At 32.7% G+C, this 16,773-nt stretch overlaps 2 protein-coding genes and 1 pseudogene across 2 annotated transcripts; 2 read left to right on the plus strand and 1 right to left on the minus strand.

The window, feature by feature from the left end:
* Positions 1-404: 404 nt before the first annotated feature.
* GRF8 (growth-regulating factor) lies at positions 405-4,234 on the plus strand. The gene is made up of 3 exons (XM_003533411.5): positions 405-813; positions 895-1,327; positions 3,420-4,234. Exons 1-3 carry the CDS (start codon positions 636-638, stop codon positions 3,820-3,822), a joined length of 1,014 nt encoding a protein of 337 aa, XP_003533459.1. The 5' UTR covers positions 405-635; the 3' UTR covers positions 3,823-4,234.
* Positions 4,235-6,988: 2,754 nt separating this feature from the next.
* LOC100778063 (histone-lysine N-methyltransferase ASHR2-like) lies at positions 6,989-8,694 on the minus strand (annotated as a pseudogene).
* Positions 8,695-9,223: 529 nt separating this feature from the next.
* Positions 9,224-10,429, plus strand: LOC100810313 (protein PAM68, chloroplastic). The gene is made up of 2 exons (XM_003534263.5): positions 9,224-9,482; positions 9,731-10,429. The coding sequence occupies exons 1-2, from the start codon at positions 9,435-9,437 to the stop codon at positions 10,316-10,318; spliced, it is 636 nt and encodes a 211-aa protein (XP_003534311.1). The 5' UTR covers positions 9,224-9,434; the 3' UTR covers positions 10,319-10,429.
* The last annotated feature ends 6,344 nt before the right edge of the window (positions 10,430-16,773 follow it).

Consider the following 16,773-nt stretch of genomic DNA (forward strand, 5'->3'; position numbering starts at 1 on the left):
CTTTTACTTTCAAAAAATATATTTTTTAAAACAAAATATAAAAAGACAGTCAAACACAGCTTAAATAATTTATACTTGACCTTTGAAACTTTTACTTCAAGTTCTAATTTTAAAATACCTTCCAATAAAAAAAGAGTTAAAATAAAGTCTTTTCATTTCGGTCAATAGAATATTAATTAAAAAATTAAATCCATTTAATTCCATCTTCAAGTTTTCCATTCAAACCATTTTAATGATTAATTACAAAGAGAAATAAGCTCATTTAATAATTTTTGAAGAAAAATAATTGAAGAGCAGCAGATAAGAACAAAATCCAATTAAGATTTTTTTGTGAGAAAAATAAAAAATAAAAAATGGAAGCTAGCTTCCCTCGGTGAGCAAGTACTAAGTAGGAGTAGTAGTTAATATGCAGCATCCGTTCTTGACTTGAATCCCTACCATTTTATTATTTTTACCTATCAAACAAAACAATCATGTCTCAACTCCTCCTCCTTCTGCTTCTCTCCGAGGTAACCGCCCCCACTTTTTTCTAATGCAGAATATTTCCCTCTCTCTCTTTCCCTCTTTATCTTCCTCTTTCAGATTCACCCTCGTTTTCCCTCTTTCGCATAAATAAATAAATAAATATAAACACCATGAGCGTTCCTCCGCCGTCTACGGCGGCGATGTGGACGCCGTTCACGGCAGCGCAGTGGCACGAGCTGGAGCACCAGGCCCTCATCTTCAAGTACCTCAAGGCGGGTCTCTCGGTTCCCCCTGACCTCCTTCTCCCCATTCGCAAGAGCCTCCAATTGATATCGTCTCACCCATCGAGTAAATAATTTTAAAATAACATCTTTTTCGCTCTATTTTGTGAAAGTTTGAATTTTTGAGTTCTGGGTATTTTTTTTTCAGTGGGGTATTATGGGAAGAAGATAGACCCTGAACCGGGTCGGTGCAGGAGAACCGATGGGAAAAAGTGGAGGTGTTCGAGGGATGCACACCCTGACTCCAAGTACTGCGACCGCCATATGATACGACGTCGTTACCGTTCAAGAAAGCCTGTGGAATCATCTCAAACTCACTCTTCTTCTTCTGCTTCTGCTGCTTCTTCAAATTCAAACCCTGTTGCTGCTGGTGGTGGTGGTGGTTCTGTTGCTAATGTTTCTGCAACTGCTGCAAAAAACCTTCACACACTTCCCTTGCACATCAATGGCGCAAGGGAAGGTTTCACTTTCACCCTTGGGAACAACACCAGCACCAACACCAACACCAACACCAACACCCTCCCTCACCTTCACATGAACCCCCTCACTCTTTCAGCTGACAATACCAAGAAAACTTACAGGTATGTATGCTTTTTCACACCCTTTCATTCATTCAGATTGAGACCTTTTGTTACAATTTCTCAATTTTTATTTGCTGTTTTTAATCATGTGTGAATAGTATCTGAAGGCGTCGTGTAATCCATGTAACCGACCTATCAGAAGAGGAATAGGACTATTGTTGTTGTTGTTGTGTGAATAGAGAAGGGTATTTTTATTTTTTATGTTTAGTTGTGTGTGTATTTGTGTGATGCTTGCTACATTTGTCTTTAGGGGTGTTTGACTTTTGGGGTCGTGGCAATGATTGCTATAATTTTCTAGTGGGGTGTGTGGTTGTTTTTTTTACCCCGCAACCGATGGTATTTTATTGTGTTAGTGTTATACAGCAAACATGGTAGCTGTGATGTTAAGTTACCTAACATGTGGATCATTATGATGTGTGGGGTGAGGGTGAGATTCTGGGAGTAAGGTGTAAGTCATCTACCTATAGTTTTTGAGTTGGACTTGTGTACTCTATTCAGCTTGATTTGTGTGTTTTTGAATTTTTAAAAGATGCAGTGCTGATGAGATATCTTCAGAAATTCAACTTGGCGTTTTTTTTTCTTTCAAAATTTCCGGCATGTTTAATGAACTCTTTGAAGTACCAATCTTCAACTTTTCCCCTTAGAAACAGCATGCAAGTTCGCCATGTTTTTGGTTTGCGTTTCCGGATTGCATTTTATTTTATTTTTTGCAAAATTTTTGGTGTATTCAACGAATGCTTTGAATCAATTTTCAACTTAGTCCCTTAGAAACAGCATGCAAGTTTGCCGTATTTTGGGTTTGCGTTTCTGGATTGCATTTTGATTTTTTTTTTGCAAAATTTTTGGTGTGTTCAATGAATGCTAAGAAGCAATTTTCAACTTTGCCCCTTAGAAACAGCATGCAAGTTTGCTGTGTTTTGGGTTTACATTTCTGGATTGCATTTAATTAGGTGTTGGTTGGAGTTTATTGTTGAAAATTTATGAAGCTCTTGATTTTCTTGTGACCTGAATTGTCTGTCCTCTTGTTCATCTGAGATCATGAGATGGGGCTCCAGGTTTACTTATTCAAGTATTTTGTATAAATGTTTTCATGCTTGTTTAAAGCATTTTTGTGAGACATGTAGGGCATGTTGTGTTACCTTGTCAGAGTGTGAATGAAGAGTATCAGGGTATGATAAAATTGGAAATCTGGGATTTACTGATGATTGCATGTTAGCAAACTGAAATTATAGAGGGGCATTGATGTTAATGTGTGCTGCAGTTAATGTAATCAAAGAAAGGTAGTTTCTTGCTGATAAAAAAAAAGGAAAACTAGTTTCATATTGGTGGGCCATGTGTCCAAATAGTGATGGATAGTTGATAGTTGTCTGGTGACATGGGATAGGTTTTTAAAGGAAATATTGAATATGGCTATTTTCTCTAATTGTCTGGTGATATGATTTTCAATATTGGGTCATCAGTGAACTAATGGAATCTTTAATTTTCCCTCAATGTCTTCTCCATCTTGTTCTTTGTGTTCTTGTTTTTCTTCCCTATTACTTTGAGATACATTTCTTATGTAGCCTTGTTATAGTTGTTTACTTTTTTGGGTGTGTGAATGGAAGCTGGTATTGATATTTGATACCATGTTAATGACTACGACATGCACGCACTGAAGATCACATTTTTTATTTTGTAGAGTTATAAAAAGTGTAGTGAAAGTGAGAGGGGAGATAAATAATTGGAGTTATATTTTGATGATTGAAGTGATTTTAGTCATTATATATAAGTAAATGGTGGGGTTTGAGGTAATTTGGATATTAACTTATTTTTATGACAATGGAAAAAGGGAGCATATAAATTTCATTACGCAGAGTGTGTAAGAAAAGTTTTCTTCTGGACATTACCTAAAGTATTTTCCTCAACAGATTCATGGGCAGAGAGGGGTTACTTTTTCAATTCAAGGCTGCAGTGACCCCAGCCCATTTGGATCCATTTGTGTAGCTTTTTTCATATTTTTTTTCCTTCAATATTTATAAAAACTTTTGGCAATTTCCTATTATACATACTTGAAATAAATGGAGCATCATGATGTTTACTAAACACTCCGTAGGTTTGGACTGAACTCAGAAGCAGATGAGCACAACGTCTTACAGAAAGATCTGGGAAGTGTGAGGTATCAAGGTTATGACTTTACCTCAGATGCCATGTGGTCTCAAATGTCTCACATTCCATCAAATACTGTTTCGGAATCGAGAATCGGTTCTACTATGCTGGGCAACTGCTTCCAGCATCAAACAATGCGAGATGCTGAGCTGTTGAATCTGGAAACGGCGAGGACCAAAGACCTTGTCTTTAGTGGCCAGCTAAGTTCTGCAGGGGGTATGAAACAGGAATATCAGTCTCCCCAGTCTCTCTTCAGTGACTGGGACTGGAAGAAGGATTTAAGTTCCTCTGCCCTTGAGTATAGGCCCAACAAGGATTTTAACTGCAACCCAGATGTCAATGTTGATTAAAATGGTTCTTTATAAGGCTTGGAAAGAGTGTTTTTGTTTCGTGTCGTGATATGTCAGCATCCATCCGAAGTCCATTTTAATCAGGAACTGGTTCCCTACCCTTTTGTTTTTTCCCAAACCAATGAAAATACAAGTCCTCAGGCAGTGATGATTTTTCATCCATAGCTTTCAGAGACCCGAGGGAGTCATGGTTTAATTTCGTGTTGTTCTTTTATATAAACTTAAAATACTTGAAGGAGTTATGCTTTCTTTAAATGTAAACCTGTAATAGTATTTGACTGTTTTTGTTGTTCTTCGTTGTAATGTCATGTAATTTGACTCTTGTCTCCTATGGTTGTAGTCCCTTGATTGTTAGACAGATTGTGCTATTTTCAGGCAGCAAGCAAGGTCACAAGTATGTTTAATTATTGTATGAATGATTGTGATTGAGAATGACCAACATTCTTTAACATGGCATTTGGGAGGTGTGATGAATGTTGTGGATGTTGTTGGACTGAGTGTAGTAGAGCCTTGGAAGGAACTGATGAGTGAAAGTGGAGAAGAGAGGGGCAAATAGTGGTTTTGCATTGGAATTTAGATGCTAAAATCGCAGTGAAGTGGTGCTTTCAAAGCCACAGCCAACAGGGGTTATAAATGAGATGTGCAGTGGTAGTTGGCTTATTAATGTTTCAATTTCGAGTAGCATTTCGAGGTAGAAAGGCGGTGTTGGTGTTTCATAATGGGTTTTTTTTAACCCACATTATTTTTTTCCCTCTCATAAAATTCTTGCAATTTTTTTATTCCATTTGTTTTATTTTATTTTTGTTTTTGCCTATGGAAGCCAGCCCAACGAGCACAGTTGCCCTTACATTGTCAGCCAGAAGAAAAATGTGCCCGTTTGGTTTAAAAACTCTTTACTGTTTTTTTATACCTTTTTTTTTTCTGTTTGATATCTATTTTCATTTTTTTTTTATTTTTTCAGTGAAAAAAACCTTGTTTGATGGATGTAAATTGTTTCCAAACGACATTAAGTGGTGGTTGTTTCTAGTTCTTTTAGGTGCAAAACAAAAAGTGTTTTTTATTTCTATTTTTAAACTGTTTTTAGCTTTTGAAATCATGAATAAATTTATGCAAATCCAATATCCACACCAAGACTCACACCTTTGAGCTAAGACACAAAACAAAGTAAGAGGATGAGAAAATAGCTCCTAGTTTTTCTTTTTGTAATGTTTGTTTTATAGATAATTTTCAAAACTTAAAAGATTTTGGATGAGAAATTGCTTTTAAAATTAAGAAAATGAGAAGGAAATTAAATCATGCGAAAAAGAATATCAACCAAATTTTAGTGTCATTACGCCGTCCTACTCATACATATTGCTCAAAGTAGTGCGTGACGTTCTGAGTTGAACCTTTTCACTAGCCCACAAGTGTTAAACTTTTCTTTCCTCTATATTTGATTGTATAGAAAGTAAGAAAGAAAAGAAAATTTATATATAATGTCATAAATATCCCTAATAAAAGAAGTATGGAAAACCAAGAATAGAAGTCTTCCTAGTATAAAACCCATCATTCTCTTCTCATTCCATCCATTTGAATGGATTAAAAAAATAGTGGGTTGAACTTATTTTTTCACATTATCTTCCCTGGTCACATCACTCTAAATGATAGATGGAATGTTTTTATCAATTTTTTTCCCTATTGCTCCATTACCTTCCCTCCATGTTCTCTTTTAGAAGAAAAAAATAGTTTTATACTTTAATCGCAAACCATTCAATTTATTTTGTATTTCTACGACAATACATTACTACAAAAAATATTAATCGTCATTAATCATAACTTTAGTTAATTATAGTGATGGTTATTGTCATTGTCACATCAAATGTTATTATTATGAATTAATAATTATTATTTATCATCTTTATTATCATTATTGTCATCTATCACCATTTCATTATATAATTATAAACATTATTATCACTAATCACTATTATTATTATTATCATTATGATTATATTATCATCACGATCACTTGTTAATTATTATCATAATTATCATTATGAGTCAATCATCATTATATTATAGATGTTGATGTTATTATCATGACCATTAATCAACTTTCTTTCATTTTTAAATGAGATCATGATTTATCTATTTTGAATTTAAAACATAATATTCAAAATTAAAAAATGGAAGCAGTATAACATTAAAATTGAAATTATTAAACTGACAATTATTCTAAATAGGACCTCATTCAAGTTAGTTTCTCTAAACACATTTTTATTTTGAAATTAACATTATAAAAACAAAAAATAAAAACTTGCAACAATTTCAAATACCATCCCGTTTTATAACAAAAAAAAAAAAAATCCCGTTCACCTCTTCTGGTGTTCTTTGTTCCCTTTTTTTATTGGAGTTTGTCCACAATGTCTATAGCCTGAAGCACTACAAGTCTACAGCCAGTGTTGCCTGGAATGGCTGTGCGTTGTTTTAATGGACCTGCAGGCGTCCGAAATCAATTCAATGTTATTAAGGGGTCCTTTGTGCATTTTTCTTTTAAAAAACAAAGTGCTCAAGAGTCAAGAATAAAAAATGTGTAAAAAAATTATTTTGAAGTAAAAAATTTATAAAAAGCAAATTTTTCGTTTGGTTATTTTTGTAGAGTTTTAATTTTTTTTTTCTTTTTTGAGAGTTCAATGATCATGTATAATTTTATATCGTTGGGATTAATGATATGACATTTAAAATAATTATTATAAAAATAATTAATCTTATCGTATATTGTGTATTGTAATTGGATGTAAAACTTTTTATAATGTGTATAATATTTTATAATTATATATATGGAGAAAAATAAGTAATTAAACACAATTTTACATGGTGTCTGGAGAACGAAAAATCGGTGCAAGGGAGGCTTAAATAAAATCGCTGCAAGATTACACTTTAATAAAACGGGGCAAGCAGAGTCCTCTAACTAAAATGATCCCACAGAAGATTAACCAGAATTGGTGTAGTGTGTTGGATGCAAACACCTTAAGAGTTGCCAAAAAAAGGACAGGATTTGGAAATAGGAATAAGAACGGTGGATGAGCAAATCCAAGCAATGCCACTTTTTCTAGGCAAGACTACAAGACAAGTGTAAACTAGTCTTCCAAAGATAAAATATAATAAGCTGTTAAAGACTAATTAATTAAGCAGCATCAATATTCTTCAAATTACCACACAAGTTATACTCCAGAACATTAATGGCACATCATCTTTCGGAGGCAGAGGAGCCATAGTTCCCGCACAATTCTTCCTCCCACAAACATACTTGCTAAGAAACCGCACGCGTGGAAGGTCACTTTTGTTTTCTCCACCATCCCAATTCTCTTCAATCTTGCACGTATCACATCCACAACTGAAACCACACTTTGTTGGAATTTTAAGAAATTTTTATAAAATATTGATAATCATAAAAAATACATTACCTTAAATTATCGATAAGAATTTTAGAAATATCTATATCTATAATGATTGATGAAATAAATACAACGAAATATAAGTATGTAGGTGATTTATAATTTATGCGTTATTCTTAGAATCTATTGTGGAATACTATAAAAATAACGGATAACCAATTAATAACAGGTGATTAATTCACTTAATTTGATCACTTAATGATAAAAATATAATTATATTATAATATTAAGTCACATTAATTATTGGAATAAATTTTTTTAACATTTTCTTCCATTAAGATCCTTTTCCTTGTACAATAGTCCCTACCAATCCTGAAATAGCTGATGCAAACCTCTTTCCCCTCATCAACATCCTCAATCAACCTTACAATAATGTTAATCAACCTTACAATAATGTTAGTACGGCTGTGTTCATAATCATCATTAGTACTGTCCACATAGTCAAACCTGCATGCAGTGGGAACACAGTCATGGTTAAAGATCGTGGCTTTGGGGTTAAATAGCATAAGCCTTAATGGATCTTTGAGGACCATCAGGGAAATAAGGGTCCATTAAGCAAAAAGAGTTGAGTCTATCCTTTGCAAGAAGTTGTGCAATGAGATCCACATAGAGTTGAGCCTGGGGTGGGAAAAGAGGTGAGATTAGAGAGTGAAGAAAGTTAGCAACTTCAAGAATAGGATCATCTGGGGTGCTATGAAGAGAAAAAAAAAAAGGTGTAAATATCAGAAAGGGTGTGAAGGAAGAGGTTGTGAGAAGCAACAATGAGACGAGCTTGGACTTGACGTCCTGGAGGGTGTTGTTGAAGAACTAGTGTTGAATTAGGGTGTTGTTGAAGAGATGTGAGTGCTTTGCATACCCAAGTGGCGTGTGAGGATTTGAGTGCAAGGGAGAGGCACTTCTGGGAGCAAAAAAAGTGGTTTGAGTAAGAAGGGCATGGGAAAGTACTATTGCGAGAGGGTAAGATTCTGAAACAATGGTGGCAGTAAGTGAAAGGTGAAGAAGAGGGTGCAAAGAGAGGAGGAGAAGCTGAGTATTTGGCTTGCTTTTAGAGGCTGTGATGCAGCAAGACCTCTTCCTTTGCCAAGTATTTGTTCCATCCTCAAGAGAGACCTTGAATCAGCCATGGAAACAAACAAAACCTTCACTGCCTAACTATGGAATAGCACTATATTGTTTTCTTTTGTACAGTTTAATTATGAGAGTCTTAAATATATAATTATATTAAATATTTTTTTTTAAAAATTGTTATTCATATAGATTTGACATTCTGCATCACACTTAAGAACAACTCCAAAACAATTGCTTGTCTCAATTTCTTAAAGCATCTGCAAGCCAGCAATGTAATTTGAAGTTCTTAAATGGGTCTCATTAGACACCACTTATCTATTTATTATATTCAAGAACCTTACATATCCAATTTAGTAGATCTAAACATTTTATTAAATGGGTCTCATAAATAATCACACATAATTACATTTTATTATTTTTCCACATAATTACAAATATATAGGTCCCGATTTTTTTTCATGATCAATGCTTGTATAAGGACCTAGTCCTAATTAGGATTCTACTTCAATAGCTGATACTCAACAAGTACTAATAATTAAGATTAATTATTCATTATGATTGTTACATTTAAAAAAAAATAAATGATGAGATGAATAATAATTTAAAATTGACAAATATATTAATTTGTAATATTTTTTAATTGAATGATAAAAAATTGAAGATAAAATCATTTTATTAAAAAATGTTAATGTATATGAGAGTATAAATCTCTCTAAATTATATATTTATAATCTCTTTCTATATATTTATATTAAAAAATTAATTAAAATGCATTTATAATCTCATTCATTATAAATTATGATTTGATTAAAATTAATAATTTAAAAAAGCAGTACTTTTTAATTAATTAACAGTATCCTTAAAACACAAATACGTCGACGTCTAGAGACAAGGAGACACAGATTACTGCATATCCAAAAGCGAGGAAGTGGATCGGTTAACCAGATAGATATCCTTCACAACACAACCTTATCCTTTGGAAGTTGGAACTCACTCTTAATCCTATGTCTTAACTCTTACAATCCTAATTCACACCCCTTTCTTCTCAAAACAAAACATGTCTCACACCCCACCCTACAAATCCTGAACCATCAACACAACATCATAATGGTTGCAACTGCCGCTACATTGTTCAATCCACAACATCTTCACACGGTTCTCTCTCCCTCTCCACTTTTCATTTTTATTTATTTATTTATTTTAGGAGAATTATATGATCAGATGAACCCTAGAAAACATTCAATCCATTATTCCCGTTCATCTATTTGAGAAACAAATTGCTTCCAGCTAAAATTTCTATGGCCAATTGGGGTTTCTTCTGTCTGTTCATAACTTTAGAAATTAATTATAATCGTTGTCTAATTTTGTGTGTACGATTCTGATTGCTAAATTATTTAGTGCAGCATGGTAGGGTTAACATATGGGCACCAAGAAGGATTAGCTACCTAAGCGGAAATGTGAAGTCTAAGTTCCCTTTTCATAGATCAGAAATTCATCATCAGGTTCATTACTTTTCACACATTGCACCCCTAGGTGCAACCTTTAAGGAACCCAAGGGGTTTGGACCTACCCCAAGGAAAAGGAAGAAGAGCAAGAAGATGAAAAAGGACTATGGAGAAGGTGAAGATGAAGAAGAAGAAGAAGATGAGGAAGAAGAGCCAGACAGGGGAGTTATTCCTGAAGTAGTGACCAACAGAATGATGAACAGGATGGCAGTGTCTGTAGGGATTCCACTGGGTGTTGGGCTTTTGTTTTTCCCATTATTTTACTATCTCAAGGTTGGGTTGAAGATTGATGTGCCCACTTGGGTGCCATTCATTGTGTCATTCTTTTTCTTTGGGTCTGCTCTGTTGGGTGTGAGTTATGGGATTGTGTCCTCCAGCTGGGACCCTCTGAGGGAGGGTTCCTTTTGGGGTTGGACTGAAGCCCAAAAGAATTGGCCTGTGTTTTGGCAGTCCTTTAGAGGTGGTGGTGGATCAAGGAAGAATTAGCCCATTCTTTCTTTAGCCTTTAAATGGTTTTTTGTTTTCATGTATATTGTATCTTGCCAGCATTTAGAGCTTGTTTGGCATTAGTTATAAAACATCTCTAAAATTCTCTTCTCTCTTGTTTGGTAATTGTGGTGAAAATTAGATTATAATCGTAGATTATTTATATTACAAACAAAATAAATAATTAAACAAAATTTTGGAGATTATGGCTAAAAGCTAGTAATAGATTATGATGATTTTTTTTTTTGCACTTTTAATCTTTGTATTTCATTATACGTGTGATTTTGACTCCCTAGCTAGTTTTGATTGCTCATGTTTAGTTTTAATAGTTTCTCAATAATTTAAGTCTATTACTTTAAAATTCTACACGATAGTTAACAGAGATGTAACATAGGTGTAATCTATCACTGGGTTTTTATAGATTTGAGAATGAAAAATATATAAAATAATCAAGTAAAAATAAGTGTTTTTTTTTTATCTAAATATTTTATACATTTTTCTAAGTTAATGATACGTCATATTTTTGTTAAATTTCTATTAATTATTAGATTTAATTTTAAGGTGATGATCCAGTTTAATTTGAACAAATAGAAAACCAAAGAGATCGATTAAATTAAGGAAGACAAAATTGCTCAGTGAAAGATAAATGTGATCTTTAAAAGAAAAGGTTCAAGTCTATCATATCATGTTCTAGGCTCGATTGCTGGATTCGATCATTCATAGTTGATCCAAACTTAACTGCTATTGAAGATACGGGTGATCATAGCCCAAAAGTGTGTGCATATTAACGATCGAATAACGACAATGAAGACAAAGAAATAAACGGAAAAAAAGAATGAAAAAAAGAATTAATGAATGAACTTAAATAGAATAATAACAGAAACCATAGTCTTTTGTTTGTCTCAAGCACATAAAAGTCATACTATAAATCAATCGCGACCATGCGCAAGAAATTCTCATAAAGGGTCCGAATTTCAAGAGAGGCTCCATTGTGCCACTCCTTGCATGATCTGACAATCCAAGTTGCCACAATTGAAACTGTGACTTATTTGATCGGTTATAAGATATATTGCATAGTTTATCATACAAAATATCCTATTATAAAATTCTTACATCAACAAGCAATGACTGAGTTGATCCATTGAGTTAATACTTGTAGATAGTGAAAGGCATATCTCCCACTCAATTGCATGCTTCTAAAAACTTGGGTTGGAGGTATTTGTACCGAAGCATGCTCAATATTATAATCAATCAAATGCAAAATAAAAGTTTGCTTTACTGTATTATCAGTTGGAACTTATTCAAGCGATTGATGACCAATCAGTGCATGGTAGAGTGGAAAACACGTGCAATTCTACACCCGAGTACTTACATTGACTCATCATGTCTTTATGTTGCACAGGCAGCTGAACTATTATGTCCTTTTCCTGCACAGTAAAGTAGGGCACACACAAGATGCAAATACAAAATAAATATTCATCAGAACTTAGCAGTTAGCACGTCCCTTTGCAAATCAATCAAATTGCTGTAACATACGAATTTGCAGCTAGCAACTCCGTTTCTTTTCTTTAAAGGGTTTGGTATACATGGACAGTTTTACATCTTGTCTCTGTAAAGAGGACCAACATGAAAAAGAAAGTGGTTTATTGAACATTTTCCTCTTTGTTCAGAATAGAATAGTCCAGACACATAATTTTATCTTTTTCTGTGATCCTTTTTTTCTTTTTTAATTTTTCACCCTTTACGGATAATCTTATCTTGATTATGAAGAATCAAAATAGTAAATTCAATTTCGGGTTCTAAATATACATTAATGTTAAATATTCTAACAAAGATATTTATCCTGCATAATCATCCTACCTCAGATAAAAATTGTCTCTATTAATTAAAAAATACATATATTCTCTGCAATAGAAAGAGTCAAGACTAGCTGAATATTCAGATTACCCTTATTTAATTTAATTCCATTCCCTCCCCGACAAAACAAATCAACAAATTATGTATTTGTCCTCGTCATCTAATCAAACCTTTTTTTTCCTTTCTTTCCATATCATCAAATCATCAAAACTCGAATCATGCAATAGGCATATATTCTCCTCCTTTTATAAAATCAATCTACACACTTCTAATGATAATAAAACCTATCATATCTTAATAAGACTCTTTATTCCTTAATCATTACAGGGGTTCCTTTAAGAATAAGGCAAATCCTCCGAACTTGGCCCTTGCTTTCATGTACTACTTTATAAGAGGCCACATAGATAAGACCATAAGACCTAGGAATCCACATTTTGGCAACATCCCAAGATTCCTTGGTTTGAATTTGCATCATCATGCATATGAAAACTAAGTTAGAAAGAAGTTGCATACTGCAGCTGCTTGAGCATGTATAAATAAGACGTGTACGGGTTAGGTTTAAAGCTTCAATAAACAGTATTTACACGAGACAGCGCACTTGTGTCTCTTCTTTTAACAAATGGTATAAGTAATGTTTTTAATCTGAAACAAGAAATCAAAAGAATCATATAAAAAACCAAAGTTATCAGAGCTAAAACATTGGAAATGGGAAAAGAAAGACTTGGGGATTGAGTTATGTAGATTTTGCTTTGAGGGTAGGGGACTGCCGAACCAAGAGCTTTATGATCACTTTTTATAGTACAAAATAGTATATATCTATCTACTACTTGCTGTTCTTGTTGCTCATTGGAAAAAAAAAAACAGAACATTCCTAACGTTAAAAAGTGGCATAATCTACACCATGTTTTCATGTCCTCTCAACCTTTCACGGGATTTTTGAACTTGACTTTTGACAAGCTTGATGAAACGTATAGATTCTAAGGTTTTTAATAATATTACAATATTTGGATGCATTAGACTTGTACTGTCCTCTGGACAAATGGAATTAGTAATATATAGCATGAGTGCATGAGGTGACAGTTTTGATATATAAATAATAAAACCTAAAGGGTACATCATATAAAACAAAACAACAAAAAAGCCCCCCTCAAAGTGGACACATGCATGCCAAATATATATATATATATATATATATATATAATTGTTACATAGATATTAGTTAATATTATAGACATGAATCTATCTAATAATCTCTCCGTAAAGTTCAGAAGACAGATGGTAAAGAAAAGATAAAACTAACATTTCATTTTTACTGCCTGCAAATAAGTAACAGAGAACAATTGTATATTATAAGTTAACAATTATGTTTTTCTCTTTATAACCACAGAACATAAAGAGAGATGAACAAAACAACAAAGAGGTAATTAAAGTGTCGGATATATTTAAATTGAATTCTCTTCAAAACCAAATTAAACCAATAATATATAAGACTATAAGAGGGGAGGGAAGGGGATAGCTTTGAAACCTTGACTATATATGCTTTCTTCATTAACAAGATCTGGTTAAAACTTCTTTAGCTAAAGCATGCATGGCCCCGCAGATGGTGACACATGGAATAACCATTCTAAGGCTGAGAAAGAGAAGAGTGAGAGAGAGAGACACAACCCCCTTACACTATGTAACAAAAGAAACATTGTGGCATGCTGACAACATACAGAGAGAAAAATACAAAAAGAGATTTGTAGTAGTTTTATATTGAAGGGGTAGTTTGGTTGTCCATCAATTCCAAGCATTCTTTGCTTAAAGAGAGAGTTAGCCCCAGGAATAAAGCAAAGGACAAAAAAATAAAATAAGTGATGAGTTAAGTTGTTAAGGGTAAAGCACATTATCACTTGTTGCCTAGAGTGCTGGCAACCTATAATAGCCAGCCAGTATCACACTCTCCTTTCCCAGGGCAAAAAGTGACATTAATTAGTTACCAGTCATAGCCGGTAGAAGTGTTGCTGTGTCTGGTTGCCGTACAAATTACTCTAATGGTGTGGTTTGTTTGGGTTACACACTCTCTGTGAATGCTTTAATAATTATTAGTCAGGGAAAGGAAGCAACAGAATAGCAAAACCAGAACAGCACAGTGCATATGAATTATTAGTTGAAAACAGGAGAAATAATTTTGCAAGAAAACAAAACATTGCATTTTGAAATCTTTCCCTCATTTGATAATGCAAAAGTATAAAGGGAAAAGAAAAAAAAACAAATGTGAGTTCCACCTACAAAGTGTTTCTTTCTCAATTAGAAAGAAAAAGTAAGAATATTTTTTTTAACTATCTAAAAGATATAAAAGTTTGTATATATCTCATCTCATATTTTTTTATTTAAAGTATTTATATAACTTTATACACATATTACACCACATCTCATAATTTATGTAACTAAACATATTTTATACATATACAAAAGAGGTTGTTTTCAAATTGGTCTCCATAACCAATTGATCATTAAGACACAACTTTATTATTATGTTGAAACTCGTCCAGAGGTAATTAAATAAGAAAAAATAAAATAAGTTTTTTTTTTTTTATTGAGTAACCTACCAAAAATCTTAAATAATTATCTTATTTTTTTCCTTCATTCAAACATAACACAAGGAACTTTTGTTTCCTAGATGTTATGGAACCATTTGACAAGATTGAAAAATCTTCCTTCAATTCCAATTACGATTTTGATTCTCCCACCCAGCCAAATGGGAAATTGCACTTAAACTCGTGCAAGCTGATTGGACCAAACGGTTCAGTTACCTACCCCTCAACTAATCAATCTCATCCTTCTTTTATCATTGTTTTTTCCTTTTTATTTTAGTTTGCATGTAACATTCACTGGCCCAAAAAAGCACACAGTTAGGTACGATTCTAGTTCAGCAAATGAGCAGACAGAATAGCGAAGTGTCGTATTTTGAGCAGAGTATTTTCCAACAGTGCAGGAACTTTTGTCTCTTTTGAGATGTTTCTTTTTTCCTCCGTTTTATTTGGCTAACAACGACACGGAAAATTAAGTGTGTTTTTGTTTTTTAGTTGAACACTGAACGTTTAAGAAAAAGTAATAATTTATTATGTTTTTACAAAATGGTACATCCAAATGCATGTCCACGGAATGAAACGCTAAAACAAGCATGACTTAAGTTATCAATTCAAAAATATGACAATAAAGGTGAAGGCCTGAGAGTATTTATGTTTAATTCTTGTGTTGAAATCATGAATTCTTATGTTTAAGGAAAAATCACACTAAACTAATTTACTTTGTAGTTTGAATTCTGGTAAACCAAAGACAATGGACTAATTTAAATACAATGGTTAAATACACTTTAGATATAAGAAATGAGTTGTGTATTAATCGACCTTACAGGAAAATGAATTATGGTTAATTTCGGTTTGATTGGTCCAATCAAACTTATTAAAGGAGACTGATCAATGGAATTGCATCTAAGTTCAGCTCTCAGAATTGAAAATATACGTTTTCATGCATTGTTATGCTAGAGTCTATCTAAAAATCTAGAATCATAGCTATATATAGTAGCATCATCTTTCAATTTTGACAAGTATGAATTGGAAAAGCACTACTACTACTCTATACTTTCTTTTGATCGAATAAACTTCATGCATGTAGTTTCTTGTCAAAGAAACTTGAGGCATTGATGAAGACAGTGATGAACTTTTTATGAAAAGGATGATCACAAAAAGCACAAAACTCATCTAAGTTTAGAATAATCCGATAGCTAGTGATCTAGCTAGGTTTTAAAGTACGCTACCAGTTAGTTTAGCATGGGAAAAATTTGTTGCACATGCAACCCTTTAAAGTTCAAACGTACGCTTAACATGGAAGGCAACGTTATTCTTTCTCTATTGATTCTCCTTTAGAAAAATATATTTCCATATGCATGTTATTCTTTACTTTATAAGAAAACAAGCAAATACCATTTATTTGAGTATTGTGAAAATTTTCACATCGGATAAAATTCAAAAAATTGTACTTGAGAGAAAGATTCATAAACATGAGTCTTGTTATTTTGAATTAAAATATAATATTAGATTAAATTTAATTATGTGATTATTCATGAATTATAATAATTGTAATATATATATATATATATATATATATAATTATTGAAAAATAACTTATTGAACTCTCATATTATTAGGTACATATTTAATTAAGTGATTTTTCAAATTTTTTATTTTTCAGAAAATTTTAAATTTTTTTAAAATAAATTGTTTTAACACGTCTCTAGCCCATACGTGTTGTGATTTGTTTTTTCTTTTAATAAAACACCAATAGTATTAAGAAAATTAATTATATATAGCATATATACATTTCAAAGAGATTACATGGCCCTCTTAGGATTGAATCTTAAATTTCATAACTAGTGTCATACATATAGACGACGGAATGTGTCATTTTCTCTTCACAAATAATGAGCCATAATCCATACCGGAAAAATCAAGGGGAAGTACATGTCAAACATGACGATAGTAATAGCTAGACCATTATTGAATAATGTGTATCTAGATGAAAACATATTAAAAAAATTATGTAGCTTGTGTCAG

The sequence above is a fragment of the Glycine max genome, chromosome 9 (genome assembly GCF_000004515.6).
Source record: "Glycine max cultivar Williams 82 chromosome 9, Glycine_max_v4.0, whole genome shotgun sequence".
Lineage (NCBI taxonomy): Eukaryota > Viridiplantae > Streptophyta > Magnoliopsida > Fabales > Fabaceae > Glycine > Glycine max.